A 19,757-nucleotide genomic window follows, 5' to 3' on the forward strand; every position below is an offset into this window, starting at 1 on the left:
CAGGATAAATACCCCAATAATTCACACAAGAACGAACACCTAGTAATAAGTACAATTTTGCTAGTGCTCGTGCAGTTGCATTCCTGCATCAAATGAGAGAGAAACAGTGCTACTTTTAATAGGCTTATGGCTGGAAGAGACCAATGTAATTTCTATGTAAAAGAACAGATGTCATCTTGACTCATCATGCACTTACTCAGTTGGAACATGTTCTAATATTAAAAAGACTTTCCCTTTTCTCAGCAAAACTTTAGTTTATAATGTAAACAATGGATGAGACAGCTTGACAATTCCGTATTTGAAAAGAATTGATACCTCAAAATTCTTCAGATCTACTCAACACCAGATGAATGGGTACTGCTGCTTAAAAACATTGTTAAAGATTAACACATGACATATTCCAATGTGACATTTTCAACTGCAGTTAGTTTTTGTGCATGTATGTGACTATCCTACATGATAAGCACAATATTGCTTACCTTCTTAAAAGGAAAGATGCATTTGCATCTAAGTAAAAGTTTCAATAAATCAATACCCAGAACTGACAGGTTGTCCTACGAAAGTAGAAACTAGACTTCTGTTGCAGCATTAGGCAACTTGATTAATCATACAAGATTCTCAGTGGCCTTGACAGGGTAGATGGGAAAAACCCCAGTTGGAAAGATCTAGAATTAGGGATTGTGCCAAAATAAAGTACCACCCATGCAAGACTAAGATTTTTTTCTTAATTTTTTTTCCCTCTGTTGATTGACTCTTTGGAACTCTTTCTCAAGAGAGAGTGGAAGCAGGGTCCTTGCCTTAAAAAGTATTCAAAAGGTAAACAGAAGCTTGCTAAGTAAAGGGATGAAAGGACTATGTATTTTCAGAAGGGGGACTGGCGACACCCCAGAAGAGACCAGGAAAGGTTATCCAATGTTTTAATAATGGAGGTTAGGGGAAAACAAAAGGAATAGCACTAGCTACCAGTTTCATCCTTCCTAATGGCACAGCTTTTAGTGTCACACTCTAAATCATAATCTAGTCACTTCCTAAATTATCATTCGATTAAAGTCTGGCTCCAAGTGACACTTCCAAAATTCTGTTTAAAACCGTCAGAAGTTAAATTTGTGTTCCACACTGCTAATTCCACAGCAATTTTAATCAAGAAACAGCTCTAAATTGCATTTTTTTAAATTAAAAAAAGTTATGAAACTTGAAATACAAGTCAATGAAATTAAGACAATTTTACAGAAGATAGGTAACAGATGGTTTGACAGATTGGAACATAAATTAAGGAAGACTTAAAAATTAGATTTGGTTACAATATTGACCAAACTTTAGAATGGGTAGGTAAGCATCTAGTTTGCAGATGGAACAAGGAGGGAACTGCGTCAGCATATTTCGATTGCAAATACATTGATTTGAACATGGATGCAGGACAAAAGGTTAGTCACCCTGTTATAGCAAAGACAATATTGAACTGGTCAGTTTGCAGAAAAGATTTACCAGGATGTTGCCAGGAATAAAAGGTTGAGATATAAAAATAGACTGGATAGGCTTGAACTGTTTTCACTGGAGCATAGGAAGTTGAGAGGTGACTTTGTAGAGGTTTTATAAAATCATGATGGGCATTGATAAGGTGAATGACAAAGGTCTTTTCCATGGAGTGGGAGTTCAAAAATAGGGAGCATACATTTTAAAGGTGAGAGGAGAAAGATTTAGAAAGGATATAAGGGGCAACATGGTCGATGTGGATTGGTTGGACTGAAGGGTCTGTTTCTGTGTTTTGTAATTAAGACTATCAAACAAGGGGATTGCAGCTCTATGAAAAGGAATTGGAGGGTTATGGGGAATAATCAAAAAGTGGTGTGGAGGCCAAGATTAGATCAGCTATGATTTTGTAGAATGGCAGAGCAGGCCAACATGCTGGATGGCTGACTAACTACTGTTTAAGATAATGATTGTGACATCATGCCTGCAATTTAGAACAATTACATGGGCTTAAGTTTTGCTTCAGAGGCATGTGCATGAATTTGGCCTGACACATTCTTCGTGTACTAAGTGGGGACTGCTGCAGAGAAGGGGCTCCTGACTTTCGTAGTTATTGCCTGTCCTTAGCTGCTCTGAGGAGGTAGGGGTGAGCTGGCTTCTTGAATCAATATAGTCCTCCTGTTGTGGGTTAACCCACAATGCTGTTTATGGGGGGATTCCAGGATTTTGACCCAGAGGCAGTGAAGGAATGAGAATATATTTCCAACTCAGGATGGTGAGTGGCTTGGAAAAGTACTTGCAGGGGGTGGTGCTCCCATATATCTGCTGCCCTGTCCTTCTATGTGGAAATGGTAGTAGGTTTGAAAGGTACAGTCTAAGGATCTTGGGAAAATTTCTGCAATGCATCTCATAGGTGGCACACACTGCTGTTGAGTGTCTGGGAACGAGGGAGTGGATGTGGCGCAAATCAAGCAGCTGCTTTGGCCTGGATGGTGTCAAGCTTGTGTGCTGTTGAAGTGCCACCAATCCTGACTTATGCCTTGTAGATGGTGGACTTGCTTTGGAAGTCTGGAGTTGAGTTACTCACTGCAGTTTTCCTAGCCTCTGACCTGCTTTTGCAGTGACTGCATTTACATGATGAGTCCAGTTGAGATTTTGGTCAATGGTAACCCAAAGGACATTGTTAGTGGGGATTCAGTGATAGCAACACCAGTGAATGTCAAGACTGTTTCATATTGGTGGTAGTCATTGTCTGGCATGTGGTGCATATGTTACTTGCCACTTGTCATCCCAAGCCTGGATATTGTCCAGATCTTGCTGCATTTCAACATTGATTGCTTCAATGTCTGAGGGGTCACAAATGATGCTGAATATTATACAATCATTGGCAAACACCCCATTTCTGACCTTATGGTAAAGAGAAGGTCAATGAAGGGGCTGAAGGTGGTTGAGCCGAGGATACAACCACGAGGAACTCCTGAACAGATGTCCTGGAGTGGAGGAGACTGACCGATAATCATGACCATTTGTGTACTAGGTATGATTCCAACAAGAGAATTTTCCACCTGATAACCAATGGTTCCAAATTTACTAGAGCTCATAATGCCTTGCTATTAGATTAGATTAGATTTTATTAGATTACTTACAGTGTGGAAACAGGCCCTTCGGCCCAACAAGTCCACACCGCCCCGCCGAAGCGTAACCCACCCATACCCCTACATCTACATCTACCCCTTACCTAACACTATGGGCAATTGAGCATAGCCAATTCACCTGGCCTGCACATCTTTGGACTGTGGGAGGAAACCGGAGCACCCGGAGGAAACCCACGCAGACACGGGGAGAACGTGCAAACTCTACACAGTCAGTCGCCTGAGGCGGGAATTGAACCCGGGTCTCAGGCGCTGTGAGGCAACAGTGCTAACCACTGTGCCACCGTGCCGCCCACAATTTTTTTTTTTAAAAAGAGGTCTACAGCATGCCCAACTTGCCTACACTGCCCAGTTTTCTCAATTAGGTCAGCCCTATTTGTCTATGTTTGGTTCCTTTCCACATCCCCATATCCATCAATCCCATCCATGTACCGATCTAAATGTTTCTTCAATGACAAAATTGTACTTTTGTCCACCATTGACTCTGGCAGATGGTTCCAGATACTCACCACCCTCTTTGTAAAATAAAGTCCCTCTGGATCCTTTTGTATATCTCCCCTCTCACCTTTAACCCATGTCTTCTAGTTTTAGGCTCCTGAACCATGGGGAAAAGCTATTGGCAATCTACCTTATCTATGGCTCGCATGATTTTATAGACCTCTATAAGATCACCCCTCAGGCTACAATATAGCATATGTTACAATATGCTATACAAACACACTTCCATAGGCCCTTCCCCATTCACTGAGCCCCTCCACTGTGAGTAAATAAGAATCTGAACTGCTATACATCAAGCTATACAGGAAATTAGCTGTGCAACAATATCTGATCTAATTATGGAAGTCATTGGATAAAGCAGACAAATCATTTGACAAAATGTCCAATTGTTAAGAGTTAAAGGGCACCCCATGCAAGAAAAGATTCAGGCAGGGAGATAAATTGTTTTGGTAAAATTCGTACAGAGGTTCTTCACTCTCACTCAGACAAACTAGTGTCTGCTATGTATGAAAAAGTTATGAATAGCAGACAACTGAGATTTGAGTGGAGGTCTATACTTAGGGAATTTATTTCTGTAAAGGAAAGCAGAGTCAGGTTGTAATTGAACAGAAGGTACTTTGCCACCAACCTTAAGTTACTGAATGGTATGCTTTCACGACACGATTGGCAATCCTTTCAGAGCACAAGAAAATTTGCTAATGGATAATCTGCATTTTAATTTATATCAAACTATTACGTTGTATTGCTGAAATGCATTCACAACTCCTCCCCCCACCCTCAACTCCAACCGGAGGGATGCACAAGATATACACAATCGACACAAAGCATATTGGCATTGGTAACAGCACCTCATTACAAAACAAGTAAATTCATATGCTCAGGAGGGACTTCTTCAACACGACTATAGTATAATACAAGTTACCAGGGTGCCTCCAATGACATGCTTGATGTAAATAGAGCACAGGAGATGTCCTGCATTTGATTAGTTATTAATTTGATATAACAGTATTCATAAATTGCTTTGGAAGGAGATCCAGTCTGTTGTCTTGTGTCTGTTGCAGTCACCCCCACTATAAATATACCCGATCCACAATAACACAAAAGCAACATATACAGTAAACCTTTTATAGGGAAGTCAGTACTTCTTGCGTGTTGTTACAAGCAGCTGTTTTACTCGGATTGTAAAAGGGCAGCTGGACAGGAAACAGAAACTGGGTCTGAGTTATTGAATCAAATGGGTAGAAGGAAATGGCCAGATTTCAGAGATTGGCTTTAACCAAGTCATAGTTTGATTTTCCCCATTTACAGCAACTATTTTCCCAATTCTACAAAGTACAGAAATCAGCATGTCATTAGCACCACCACCCCACCCCCCAGTTTTATAACTCATTACTACAAATGGGAGTCTTGCTTCTTACAGCTGCTTTAAATGGGTAAATCATGCCTATTAATTTGGGTGCAATTAGCAAGTCACGCAAATTAAAAATGAACTCATTATAATAGTACCAAGTATTATGCAAATAATTGTTAAAAGGTGACAGAATAATTAACATCTATATTCCAAAGATCTTCCTCATCTATTTTAAGTGGATATCTTGTTTAGAACAAGGTCTCTGTCCCTCAACTGCCCAACCATGCATCCACCTCTCTGAATTCACCATATCAAATCCTCTAAATTTCTTGCATGCTTCATTAATGTCATCTCAATTCTTCAAAACTCCAATGAGCACAGGCCCAACCTATTCAACCACTCCTCAGAATCAAAATCGTGAATCTTCTCTGGACTGCTTCCAATGCCAGTATACTTCCTAAGATGAGTGACTCATTACTCTTCTTTGTATTCCAGCTGTGGTTTAACAAATGCCTCGTCTCATTTTAGCAAAAAGGGTCTAAGTTTAAGTTTCCATTCCCTTTGGAATAAAAGGCTATCAGCATGCCATCACTACTACCTGTTGAACTCAGATGTTAAATTTTTGATATTCAAGCAGAAGGATCCCCAAATCCATCTGTGAAGTTTCTGCAGTCTTTCCCCCCATTGGAAGGATATTCAGCTCAATTCATTCTGCCTCAGTGCAAAACTTCATATCTTCTCACATTATTCTCCATCTGCCAAGTTTCGGTCAACTCAAAAATCAACCAGTTTATATCCAGTCATAGTCAGCATTTGTCTTCCTACCTATTTTGTGTCATCTGCAAATACAGCGTTAGTACTTCCATCATCCAATTCATTAATCTATATCAGACTGTGGCCCTAGCAGATCCTGATCATCTTACTTTGTACACCACCTGTGCAGCCAGAACCTTGTATGCCTCGTTCTAAGCACCATACGATCCATATGTCCTTGTTTGCTATGATCTGTTTGTACTGCTCGCAAATCAAAACGCTTCACTGTACCCAGGTATGTGACAACAATAAATCAAATCAACTTCATTCCAACTGTCGAACTGAAAGGCAGTCCTCTAGCCGTGCTAATACTCTACATGACATTGGGGACAAAGTACTTACTTGGATTGAAAATTGGTTGGCTGACAGGAAACAAAGTAGTGATAAATGGCTCCCTTTCGGAATGGCAGGCGGTGACCAGTGGGGTACCGCAGGGATCAGTGCTGGGACCGCAGCTTTTTACAATATATATTAATGATATAGAAGATGGTATTAATAGTAACATTAGCAAATTTGCTGATGATACAAAGCTGGGTGGCAGGGTGAAATGTGAGGAGAATGTTAGGAGATTACAGGGTGACCTGGACAGGTTAGGTGAGTGGTCGGATGCATGGCAGATGCAGTTTAATGTGGATAAATGTATGGCTATCCACTTTGGTGGCAAGAACAGGACGGCAGATTACTACCTAAATGGAATCAATGTAGGTAAAGGGGCAGTACAAAGAGATCTGGGTGTTATTGTACACCAGTCTATGACGGTAAGCATGCAGGTACAGCAGGTAATGAAGGCGGCTAATAGCATGCTGGCCTTCATAACAAGAGGGATCGAGTATAGAAGCAAAGAGGTTCTTCTGCAGCTGTACAGGGCCCTGGTGAGACCGCACCTGGAATATTGTGCGCAGTTCTGGCCTACTTGCGGAACGTTTCAGAGAACACCTCTGGGACACCCAGACCAACCAACCAACCCAACCCACCCCATTGCTCAACACTTCAACTCCCCCTCCCACTCCACCAAGGACATGCAGGTCCTTGGACTCCTCCATCGCCAGACCATAGCAACACGACAATTGGAGGAAGAGCGCCTCATCTTCTGCCTAGGAACCCTCCAGCCACAAGGGATGAACTCAGATGATTTCTCCAGTTTCCTCATTTCCCCTCCCCCCACCTTGCCTCAGTCAAATCCCTCGAACTCAGCACCGCCTTCCTAAGCTGCAATCTTCTTCCTGACCTCTCCACCCCCACCCCACTCCGGCCTATCACCCTCACCTTGACCGCCTTCCACCAATCGCATTTCCAACACCCCTCCCCCAAGTCCCTCCTCCCTACCTTTTATCTTAGCCTGCTGGACACTTTCCTCATTCCTGAAGAAGGGCTTATGCCCGAAACGTCGATTCTCCTGTTCCTTGGATGCTGCCTGACCTGCTGCGCTTTTGCAGCAACACATTTTCAGCTCTCCAAATTTGAGGAAAGACATTCTGGCTATTGAGGGAGTGCAGCTAGGTTCAAGAGGTCAATTCCTTAAATGGCAGGACTATCTTATGTTGAAAGATTGGAGCGACTGGGCTTGTATACCCTTGCGTTTCGAAGACTGAGATGGGATCTGATTGAGATGTATAAGATTATTAAAGGATTGGACACTCTGGAGGCAGGAAGCATGTTTCTGCTGATGAGTGAGTCCCGAACCAGAGGACACAGCTTAAAAATGAGGGGTAGGCCATTTAGGACAGAGATAAGGAGAAACTTCTTCACCCAGAGTGTGGTGGCTGTGTGTGGAATGCTCTGCCCCAGAAGGCAATGGAGGCCCAGTCTCTGGATTTGTTTAAGAAAGCGTTGGATAGAGCTCTCAAGGATAGTGGAAACAAGGGTTATGGAGATAAGGCAGGAACAGGATACTGGTCGAAGATGATCAGCCATGGCCATAATGAATGGTGGTGCAAGCTCAAAGGGCAGAATGGCCTACTCCTGCACCTATTGTTTTTACCCAATAGACAATGACTGCAGATACTAGAAACCAGATTCTGGATTAGTGGTGCTGGAAGTGCACAGCAGTTCAGGCAGCATCCAAGGTGCAGCGAAATCGATGTTTCGGGCAAAAGCCCTTCATCAGGAATAAAGGCAGATAGCCTGAAGCGTGGAGAGATAAGCTGGGGGTGGGGAGGGGGAGAAAGTAGCATAGAGTACAATGGGTGAGTGGGGGAGGGGATGAAGGTGATAGGTCAAGGAGGAGAGGGTGGAGTGGATAGGTGGAAAAGGAGATAGGCAGGTAGGACAAGTCATGGGGACAGTGCTGAGCTGGAAGTTTGGAACTAGGGTGAGGTAGGGGAAGGGGAAATGAGGAAACTGTTGAAGTCCACATTGATGCCCTGAGGTTGAAGTGTTCCGAGGCTGAAGATGAGGCGTTCTTCCTCCAGGTGTCTGGTGGTGAGGGAGCGGCGGTGAAGAGAGAGAGAGGGAGCGGCGGTGAAGAGAGAGCACGCGCGCGAGAGAGAGAGCGCGGGGGGGGGGGGGGGGGGGGGGGGGGGGGGAGGTGGTGTGTGGAAATGTTGGGCCACAGGGCGGTCTATTATCCAACACCAATCTTAAAACAGCTTTACTTACAGTACCTGATCAAACAGCTTTTGCCAATCAAAAGATGTTACATCCACCAGCTCCCATTTATCCATCATACTTGCTTGTTAACTGCTCAAAGAACTGGAAGAAATGTGTCAGGTAGGACTTCTCCTTTGTGAAGCTATGCTTGATTATATTACACATTTCTAAATTACACCTTTTATGATAAAAATTTCCCAATGAGAGATGTTAAGCTAAGTTACTTTATTTTGTGTACCTTTTATGAAATAGGGCCTTACAATGGAAGTTTTCCAATCCTATTGGGCTTTTTCAGAATCTAAGAATTTGTGGAAGTTTACAATCAGTGCATCCACTACCTCCATAGCTGCTTCCTTAAATTCTGGGATGCAACCCATCAGGTCCAGGGGACTTATCGACCATTAGTCCCATTAGACTGATGTGAAGTATTTGGAGGAGAAAGTGAGGACTGCAGATGCTGGAGTATCAGAGCTGAAAGTGTTGCTGGAAAAGCACAGCAGGTCAGGCAGTATCCAAGGAGCAGCAGAATCGACGTTTCAGGCATCAGCCCTTCAGGAAGGGCTGATGCCCAAAATGTCGATTCTCCTTTTGATGCAAAGTATTATTCAACACCCCCCTCCTCATTGTCAGAGGGGTCTGTGTTCTCTTTGGCCTCTGTTCCTTTTTACATATTTAAAAAAAATTTATATTACTTTGTTGGTTTGCTCCAATTTATTAACTTTCTTCCTTTGGTCATTGATGTTGGTTTTTCAACTTTTTTAGTCTTTGCCCCATTGTACCTTTTTATTCCCCCTATCAATTTGATACTAGCCTCAACTTCCTTCGTTATGCACACAGTCAGCTTATCCTCTTCCTAGAATCCTTCTTCCCCACTGGGACATAACTTTGCTGTGAGTCATTATATTCTCAAACATCTGCATGACTGAAAAACTCACTGCCAGTTGATGGCTTTTGACCAGTTTGCCCATTGTGATAAAACAGAATCAATAAATGATAAGCAGTCAAACAGCTACTTTAAACACGCTACAGTGGCTAGTGGCTCAGATCAATGCACCAGGTATATTCTGTTTGAGGGGAAATTTTTTTTTAAAAACCATGTAGTCATTTAAACTACAGGAACAACCAGTCTCTAGTTCTATACTAATACCCAGGAACTTTAGCCAAAGTTGCCCCTTTTCATTTAAAACTTAAATTATTCCATCTCCTCCAATAAAAGTTCCAAAATATGTTGACATTCTATTTGAAGGATCTGTTTACTGATACCCAGTTATTATAAACTGACTCCCAGCTGATCCCTTGTGCTGTTACTCATGAGCAAGATATACAATAGCTATTCAGCTTAGCTGTTACACTCCCAATTCCTGCTGGCATTTTATCATCCACATGGTCTTGCTGAGCCTCATTCTTTACACTCCCATCTAATATCTCCTGCTCTCTAACCTTCCATCACAAACAGTTTCATTATGCACCTCTTTCACACTTAAGAACATACATAGATATTGACTTTTAATCAGAAAAGGCATATCTCTATTTCCTCATTAGATAGGGTGTCTGGGTGAGGGACAAAGTCTCCAATTGCTGCAAAATGGAAATGAGAGCATAAATGTGTCACTTGGCATCTCGAACTTGTACCAACATTCAACCATGTCACAACCAACCTTCTAACACAATTGCAATTTCCCACAACATTCCCATACCCCTTGACCTATTCAGGATTCAAAGTATTTTGATCCTAGATGGGAACTAGGACAGATCAGCTTAAGCTTGGTCAAAGCAGAAGATATAATGCAGCAACTTAAAAGGAGAAAACTAAAGCAAAAAACGTGGAAGGGGCTAGGAAAGGAATTCCATAACTTAAGTCCCAAGCAACTACCAATGGGTAGAGCTACCAAACTCAGGATGCACAAGAGGTCAGAATTAATCAAGTACAAATATTGGAGGCTTCAGGATTGTAAGAGATTTGAGACAGTAGTCAAGCAACACAAAGAACATTAAATTCAAGACATTGCTTTCTAAGAAGCCAATATGGTTAGCAAGTGCAGTCTAATTTAGGACAAGGACAGAGTTTTGCACAATCTCACATTCATAGATGACAGAATTTGAGTATGAACTGCAACAATTCAAGACAGCTCACCACCACTCTCTCAAAGGCATCTATGGATGGGCAATAAATGCTGGCCGGCTAGCGATGCCCACAGCCCACGAGTGAAAAAAGAAAAAAAATGCATTACACCAGTCAAATCTGAAGCTAGCAGCAATTACAATATTTAAAAGAAATGTCAAAAGATTTAGTGGGATATGGGCCAAGTACTGGCAAATGGGATTAGGTTAGATTAGGACATTTAGTCAACATGGATGAGTTGGACCGAAGGGTCTGTTTCCATGCTATACATCTCTATGAATATGGTGAATAGTCAAGGTTTTTACCTCCAGATAGTGAAGTCCAAAGCTAGAGGGCATTAGGTTTAATGTGAAAAGGAGAAAGATTTAAAAGGAACTTAAAAAGGCAACTTTTTCATGCAGAGGTTGGTGCACGTATGGAATGAACTGCCAGAGGTAGTTGTGGAAGCTGGTACAATTACAACATTTAAAAAGGTATCTGGATGGTGTACACATAGAAAGGGTTGAGGGGGATATGGGCCAAATGGGACTAGGTTAATCTAGAATATCTGGTCAATGTGGACAAGTTGGACCAAAGGTCTGTTTCCATGCTGCATGACTAAATGTGGATGAGATCTTCAAAAGTAAAAAAGCGAAGCCTGAAGCAGAGTCGGACAACATTTTGTTATTGAAATATGCAGTTCTAATAATGGCAGGAGTGTGTGATGAAAGCACACTTTAGTCTCGAAACATGACAATGAGCATTCGTACCTGGAGAGGGAAAAAGGATTGAAGAACAGAAAATCCTGGCAAGCACTAGGATCACCTTGGCAAATACTGGACAGGACACCTTAAATGCTTTGCCAGTTTTTTCCCCTCCAACTTTCCCTTTCACTTAGGGAGATTTTTAGAAGGGGTTTGGAGTTTTTACTGGTAGAGATATGCTGAAAGTTCATAGTTGTCTAATTGGGGTTAAAATCTTGACTGTGATAAATAGTAATCTTATTTAGTACAAAAACGTGGCCTATTTTCTGTTAACTTGGGTCTGACAGACTGGTAAAATGGAGACTTTCATACTTTGAAGTTAAGTTTGATGACGACTTGGAGTGGCAGGGCTCTATTTCCAGCCCATTACCCCTGACACACAGATTATAATTTGTGACTTTAACAAGAACAGCTTTAGTATGGCAGTGGAACAGAACTCACATCCGACTCTCAAAAATCCATCCAAAGGAAAAGAAAAGCCCTTCCTGTGATGCCCCTGAATGCTCCTAAGCAGAAGTCAGCATTGTAATAATGCCATTGAATCCAGGAGGAACTCCATGAATAAATCTCTGTTCTAGATCCACAGATCATAAGTGAAGGGGAGTCTCACATGGGGATCGTGTCAGCTTGCAGTACCCAGGAAGACTAAACAAAAAGCATGGGCAAATCACGCTTGAAGTTTATTGTCCCCCACTGATAAGATATCCAGACAGGAAATGTAAAATTGATTTCACCCAAAAGCAATGAAATTTGTTTTACATTAGACTAATTTCCAATAGTTAAATTTTATTTGACTTTTGGCATCTTCCTCCCTCCCCCACAAATTAGCTTTTTAAAATTCATTAGTGCGATGAGAGGTTCACTGGCCAGGCCAGCATTTATTGCCTATCCTTAACTGCCCAGAGAGCAGTTGGAGTTATCCACACTGCTATGGGTCTGGAGTGACATGTAGTCCGGATCAGCTAAGGATGACACTTTCCTTCCCGAAAGGACATTAGTGAACCAAGTGGGTTTTCCCCCAGCAATGGATTTATGGTCATCATTGTATCGTTCAGCCCAGATTTTTATGTAATTCAAATTCTAACACCTGCTGTGGATTTGAACCCAAGTCCCCAGAACATTAACTGGGTCTCTGAACAAGCTATCCAATAATAATATCACTGTCATCGCCTCCCCAATGACACCAGTATTTCAAATAGGAGCTATAAATGGTCAACTCCAATCTGGGAATTGAATTTGATCATCTTGCTTCAAAATGGGACTACCACATAACAATTTTGCTGCAGATTACAGATATTGCAATACAAGCTTTCATCTATATCTACACTGTCATACAGACTAGCTATTTTCAGAAAATTAACATGCAAATTTGTCACAGCCTCGGCTCTTCTACTGTTGAAACTGTCATCTATGTTTTGCTATCCCTAAACTCAAATTATGCAACTGCACTCCTGGAGAGCCTTCTATATTCTACCCTTTGTAATCCTGAAGTTATACAAATGTCGATGCATATTGGGACAGGCAGCAAAGTCTCATTCACCCATCACTCCTGAGCTCAATGACCTGTTTTCAAATCACACTAGACCATGCCACCACATGAACTTCCTTTAGCCCTCTTTATCACACCAAGTATCACAATAAGACAGTTTAGCGAAGACAACTGAAATTCACTTCCTGCATGTCTACCCAAGCCGTGAAACAGACCCAATTTTGGACGTGGTTTTTTTCAACTTCACGTCATGCTTTAAAAGAACATTCTGAATTTTGTAATGCAAATTGACGATTATAGATCTGCCACTGGAACTCAATTTCAGCTGAAATGTTATCGCAACAGCATACTGACTTCAGCATGCGCTGCCCTGCATATTTTAGTGTTAGCACACAAGAACTTGGGAAGTTTAGAGCAAAATCAATACATTTGTGAAGCCAATCTTTTACATTTTCCTCAAACTTTTATCTTGTTCTTCATATGCGTGGATGTTGAAAGATAAATATATTATTTCTACCTCAAATTTCAAACACCATGCTGAAAATTACTAAGTGATAAGATTGAAATCTACAGCCTCACTTCTAATTCAATTAAGAATACCTGAAACTAAATTACAAATACTTGATTTCTCAAAGGATCACAAGATCTATAGAAACTCAACTGATATTTATTGCAAACTCCACAGCATTCCAAGAGGAAGACACAACCTTGGGCCAGAATTTACTATAAAAGGAAATTTTTTTTATGTTAGGTAGTTTCATAAACAGATGTCATTTTCCAGTTACCAGCCATCAGACCTCAGGCAATGCATCACCTTTTATCACGCTTGAATCACCACATCTAATAATTACTCAAGTTTTAGTAACTAAAATATGTAACGATTAAAACTTTGGACCCTTTTTCACGTTAGTCCATTTCAGTAGAAGTGAAATATGAAAGCATTTCTGTTCTAATACATTTATTGGTTTAGCCACCTTATGATTTTACTTGAATTACAGAAAGGCAGTACTCAATTAAGTTTGGGATTTGATTGTGTTATCAAAGACCTTGCAGCAATCTTCAAAAGGAAAGTGAGAGAGATGGCATGCAAACTATTAATCTGTGAATGAAATACGATTGCACAATCTTTCATCATCCAAATTTACATGCCTTTCTACTTTAAAATAATGGGCTGTTTGCAGTTAATAAAGTTACTGTTCCAGAAACATGTGCCAAGTTTTGATTCCTGACTAAATAGTTAATTGAAGGGTTGTTAATAAGTACGTGCAAACTTTTCAATAGTCAGTTACAAAGCATAAACAAGATAATCTAAACTCAAATGAATTAAAACATGAAATCAAAAGAACAATATTCATGATTGTAACATCCCAAAATCCTTCATGGAGCACAGAGAGGTCTGCTGCTTCATCAACCAGCATATTCTATTTGCAATTATAATTAAATACGAACAAGTACATTGTTATTAACAATGCTACACCTCTCAGAAGATTGCTGATGAAAGGCTGGATGACGAATGTTGTCAGACTACTGATTTGTGATGGTTGTTCAGCCAATGCAAATCCTGTACTCACCTGATACTCCTAGAAAATCAGGTGGATAAAGTTCACGAAGTGGAGCAGAATCACTGGTCACTTTCCCCCTCCTCCAACCCAAACCAGAATTATCCTGGCCTATTCAGCTCAAACTCAATGAGCATCTAAAAGCATAGGCAGGTCAAAATAACAAACATTTTCTTTTGAAGTATAACATTGTTCCAATTATATTTGAAGTTTACTGTAATTAAATTCCAAAACAACTGAAAAAATAAGTAATGGGTTTTGATGGCAATGGTTGCAGAATGAATGTGAGCAGCACGCCAGGAGTTTCTTCTGCTCACTTCAAATAGGGCCCCAAGATTTTTTAATCCGAGATAGGCCTTGGTTTAATATTTCTAAGAACACTAGTCTGCTTGAGTTTCAACTGACTGGGCCAAAATTTAATGGAGTTGCACAAATTATGGAGATCTGCATTGAAAATGTCATGCAAAACATTCTATATCATGCGACAAGTTCAGGGACTTCTTCCCAGTACCAATGTTGCTAATGCACAAGTGTGATTTAGACCCTGACTTTATTCTTAATATTTCAATATCTATTTTAATAAAAACAACTTTTGGTTGCAATCTTGACAAACTGTCACATAAAAAGCTTGCATTTTAATTCGGAGTCACAGTATTAACTAAACTGGAAAGCTTCAGGAAACCAAAGTACATCTTGATTACTCTCAACAATTAGAACGCATCTTTTTGCACCCCTTAACACCCCTTTTTCTTTGGTATCCTCATGTGAGGAAAAAGCAGGTTTGCCAAATACTTTGCTTACAATACTAGTAAGTGTCTTAAGACAAACTATTCAGTGCCAACCTTAAGCCATGGAAACCATATCCCACTCCCCCTCTGTGTTGGCTAAGGGAGGAATACTGGCAAAGACACTAAGAACTTTGACCCTAAGTTGTAATGGAATCAGAGGGAACATTCAAATCAAATATAAGTCCAGCCTTGCAATTTTTGTGGATATAGAAATAGAGCCACAAGTCTTTCATTGTTTTCCAATATTGAGGGAATAAATTAAGTGAAATGATCATTCATCAAGGCTGCTTGCAGGAACATGCTGTGCCCAAAACAGTTACCATTTTATCTGCATTACAGCTACCACAGTGTGAAATAGCAGTGTCCACCAATGCATTTCATGAGCAGAGAACACCAAGTGTTCCATTACGACAGGCAGTTACCTTCGTTTAACATCCCTCCAATAGATGACAGCATTTCCACTTCGCTCATCTCTTCACAGAAAATTAAGGCACTTTAGTTATTCTGGTAACCTACACCTCAATTCTGAAATGCTTGTCTCACTGCTGTATGGTGTGTGTTTCAGTTGAATGCAAGCAACGAAGTAGATCCGCATTTATTGTCTATACCCAAGTTGTTTGAACATTGTCTCTCTATCCTTGTAACTACTCCAGCTCTCAGACCAATCAAGAATTTTCCCTCCCCCCAACTCTCACTTGCTGTGTTCTAACTTGACAGCTGTGCCTTCAGCTGCCAGGCCATAAACTCAATTTCTCCATTCATTAGCTCCTTTGACACTATTTTTAAAAAAATGCTACTTAAAACTCATCTTTAACCAAGCTTTCAGTCATCATTCCTCTCTACTTCTTTGTATCTTGATTTTTGCCAGTTAATTTGACATTTTACATGATTGACACACACACACCACAGAAACAGACCTTTCAGTCCAACTTATCCATGCCAACCAAATATCCCAATCTCACCTAGTCCTACTTGCAAGCATTTGGCCCATATCACTCCAAACCCTTCCTATTCATATTCCCATCCAGGTGCCTTTTAAATGTTATAAATTGTACCAGCTTCCATCACTTCCTCTGGCAGCTCATGCTATACATGCACAAACCTCTACATGAAAAAAAAGTCTCCTTCAGCTCTTTTTTAAAATCGTTTCCCTCTCACTTTAAACCTATGTCTTGTAGTTTTCCATATAGTATTCTAAAAGTGGCCTGACCAATGTCCTGCACAGGCACATGACAACATCCCAGCTCCTACACAATGCACTGAAGACATGTTGTTTCTGTAAACCTCTTCCCAAGCCAACCCTGCTGTCTCAGGGTCTGGGTGGGTTGCTCTTTGGAGGGGTGGTGCGTACTTATTGGGCCGAAGGGCCTGTTTCCACACTAAGTAATCTAAATCTAGGTCAACCTTGCTCTTTAAAAGTATGAAGTTCTCTCCTTGGCTTCTTGGAACAATACTTAATTCTCAACAGATTATCTTCTTATTTGTCTCAGTGCTGTTTGCGAATCATGTGGTGTGCAAATTGGTGGTCACAACTTCCCATGTTAAAGGAAAAATTATTCAAAAAATATTTCCTAGCAACTTGACAAACGGTAGTATAAAAATGCAAAATCCATCTTCACTATAGCCTTAGGTACTGCATTCCAGAGCATAACTTGCTAGCATGCCAATTATTTCAATCTATGCCCTCTGGTTACAAATGAAACTTTTCACCACCTACAAACAAATTGGTTGAAAGTTGCCACTTAGCCCATCATGCTCCAAAGAGGCAATTTCAATACTTCCAATCTCCCCAACTGAAGGCCCTCATCCCAATACCACAGAATACCACCTGAACAGAAAATGACCATTAAGCCCTTTCCAGCAGTCTAAAAGACCTATCCAACTCATCTCCCCAGGCCAACGCCATCATTCCTTGCCTCGTTTCCAGATATTTATTGGTTCCAAAGTGGAAATGGATAATGTCTTTATTTCCACTCTTTCACATTCTATATTATAATTTGCCATTAAAAATCTCACCTCCCCCATTGGTCCGCTGACAACAGCTATAAATTAGTACTTTCTGGTTGCGTGACTTGGGGATGCCGGTATTGGACTGGGGTGGATGAAGTTAAAAAAAATCACAACACCAGGCTATGGTCCAACAGGTTTATTTAGAAGCACTATCTTTCGGAGTGCCGCTCCTTAATCAGGTGATGTGAAGGTTAAGATCACTCTCAGAATTTATAGCCAATTCTGGGTGCATGATCTTATACTCCACAACCACCTGATGAAGGAGCAGTGTCCAAAAAGCTAGTGCTTCCATATAAACCTGTTGGACTATAACTTGGTGTTGAGAGATTTTTAAACTGTCTGGTTCCAGATCTTTCTGACATGGAAATAGTTTCATCCTTGTCTAGCCTGCCCAAATTATTTGAGTTTTAAACACGATGTCACACCCCTCCTTAAATCTTTCCTGCATGAGAAAAAAAGCCCCAGTTTCTTCAGATTATGCTTTAATTTTAAAATTGTGCCTAGTGTTCAAACCTGTCCAAAGCATCACTGTCAGATTCCTACAAGCTTCTCCAGTTCAACAAACCAGATTCATAATTTTGGCATTTTGCTTGTTCCTAATTTTAATTGGCCCACTACTGGTGGTTGTGCCATCAGCAGTTGATGCCTAAAACTCTGGAATCCATCTCCCTCCCAAACATTATCCTTTTTAAGTTCACTTCTAACAAAAATAGTCACCTGTTCTAACATCAGTTCAAGTGACATTTCAAACCATATCTAATAACAGCACTGTGCCTTGTGATGTTTTAAGCAAAGACACCAGATGCCCCATAACTTTCATTTTTTAAATAGAACAATCTCAGCTTCCTTTTCAACACTGCACAAATATTGATGTAGCACCCTCAACATCCCAAGTTACTTGACATGATTAGACTTGATTCCCTACAGTATGGAAATAGGATTTTCAGCCCAACAAATCCACATCGACCCTCCAAAGAATAACCACCCAGACCCATTTTCCTCTGACTAATACACCTAACATCACGGGCAATTTAGCATGGCCAATTCACCTAACCTGCACATCTTTGGACTGTGGGAGGAAACCGGAGCACCCGGAGGGAACCCACGCAGACACGGGGAGAATGTGCAAACTCCCCACAGACAGTCGCCCGAGGCTGGAATCGAACCTGGGCCCCTGACGCTGTGAGGCAGCAGTGCTAACCACTGAACCCAACAAGAATGTGAAGTAAAAACTCAATACTAATCCAGGTCAGATGTTCAGGCTGAATAAAAACAAACCGTGATGCTAGAAACTTGAAATAAAAAAAAAACAAAGTGCTAGAGAAACTCAGCAAGCCTGGTAACACCTGGAGAAAACCTTAACGTTTCAAGTCCAACCGGACTTTTCTTTTAAACTTGGGCAGAATACGGAGAGTTCTTATTCTTGATAGTACTCGTCATCGATTTTATTCAGCCTCTTCAGTGAGTTGCCATTGCATCCATGAGTGTAGCGACCAAGCTGAGGCATGAGAGGGCCACTGCTGAAGGGGGGAGGCAACAGAATGAACGAGGATATACCTACCTCCAGGGCCAGGGCTGTCTTATCATAGGCATTGGGGACTCGCTTCTGGAAGGCCCGGGCATACACCGGCCCGTTCTGGAGGTTGGGCAGCGAGGCGCTGACACTGGGCTGGGCATAGGGCCCGAACTCGGGCTGCCCGACTCCGCCAAGCCCCGACGGCGGCTGGTGCTGGGCCGCCCCCACCGCCGCCGCCGGGCCGCCCTCGGGGCTGTTCGCCGGGCCGAGCAGCGAGCTGGGCCGGCACTTCTCCACGTAAGGCACGGGGATCATGCCGCAGCGGCCTTCGCCGTTCTGCGCGTTCCACCACTGATCCTCGGGCTTGTCCAGGATACGGAGCACGTCGCCCTTGCGGAACGGCAGGTCTTCCTCGTCGTTGCCGGGGAAGTCGAAGAGGGCTCGGACGAAGTGGGCCTCCTCGGGCGGGACGCTGTTGGCAGGCATGTACGAGGCGTTGGGCCTGTGGACAGGCTCCAGCAGGGTGGTAGTGTCCAGGTAGTGGATCTTGTAGAACTCCAGCAGGCCATGCAAGTGCTCGAACTCCTGGTCGCCAATGCGGTAACGGCCGGGCCCGGGGCCTGGGCCTTGCTGCTGCCGGCTGTTGATGATATAATGGGACACTTTGGAGTTCTCGCTGACACTCAGCACGTAGTCCCCTGGGATGGTGCGACTGTCCCTCACCAGGAAAGTGCCGTGCTTCTGGCCCTGCAGCAGAGAGACGGCTTGGTCCCGCCTCATCGGCCCGAAATACCAGCTTTCTTGCTTCTGGACGTCGAAATTAGCCGCCATGTCCTCCGTGTGGTCAGCTGCGCCCCCAGGCCGGGCTCCGCTCTGCTCTGCCTGCCCAACGGCGCCGGCAGCGGCCTACTCACCGCCTAGGCCTCAGGCCTCCCCTCACAACACACTAAATAAAATTTAAAAAAAAAAGCCCCCGGGGCGGCAAACGGACACGGGTTTACTTCATAAAATCCGCCCCTCCCCCTGTCAATCTCAGCTGGGACTCTTGTTTGTGAAACTTATGCTTTCCCTCTTTCTGTGTAAATCTATTGGAAAATAGCGCGCGAGATCGTTAACTGCGCCCGACCCTTTTAGCCGATTTCTATCCGCCGACTTTT

The 19,757-nt window shown here is 42.2% G+C and overlaps 1 protein-coding gene across 1 annotated transcript in view; it reads right to left on the bottom strand.

Moving 5' to 3' along the window:
- Positions 1-19,750, bottom strand: part of crk (v-crk avian sarcoma virus CT10 oncogene homolog) — a 42,326-nt gene extending 22,576 nt beyond the window's left edge. The window contains exon 1 of the mRNA XM_072590099.1: positions 18,646-19,750. Within this exon, the coding sequence (XP_072446200.1) occupies positions 18,646-19,431 (786 nt within the window). The 5' untranslated portion in view covers positions 19,432-19,750. The remainder of the gene's footprint in view (positions 1-18,645) is intronic.
- Between the last annotated feature and the right edge of the window lie 7 nt (positions 19,751-19,757).

The sequence above is a fragment of the Chiloscyllium punctatum genome, chromosome 19 (genome assembly GCF_047496795.1).
Source record: "Chiloscyllium punctatum isolate Juve2018m chromosome 19, sChiPun1.3, whole genome shotgun sequence".
NCBI classification, from domain to species: domain Eukaryota; kingdom Metazoa; phylum Chordata; class Chondrichthyes; order Orectolobiformes; family Hemiscylliidae; genus Chiloscyllium; species Chiloscyllium punctatum.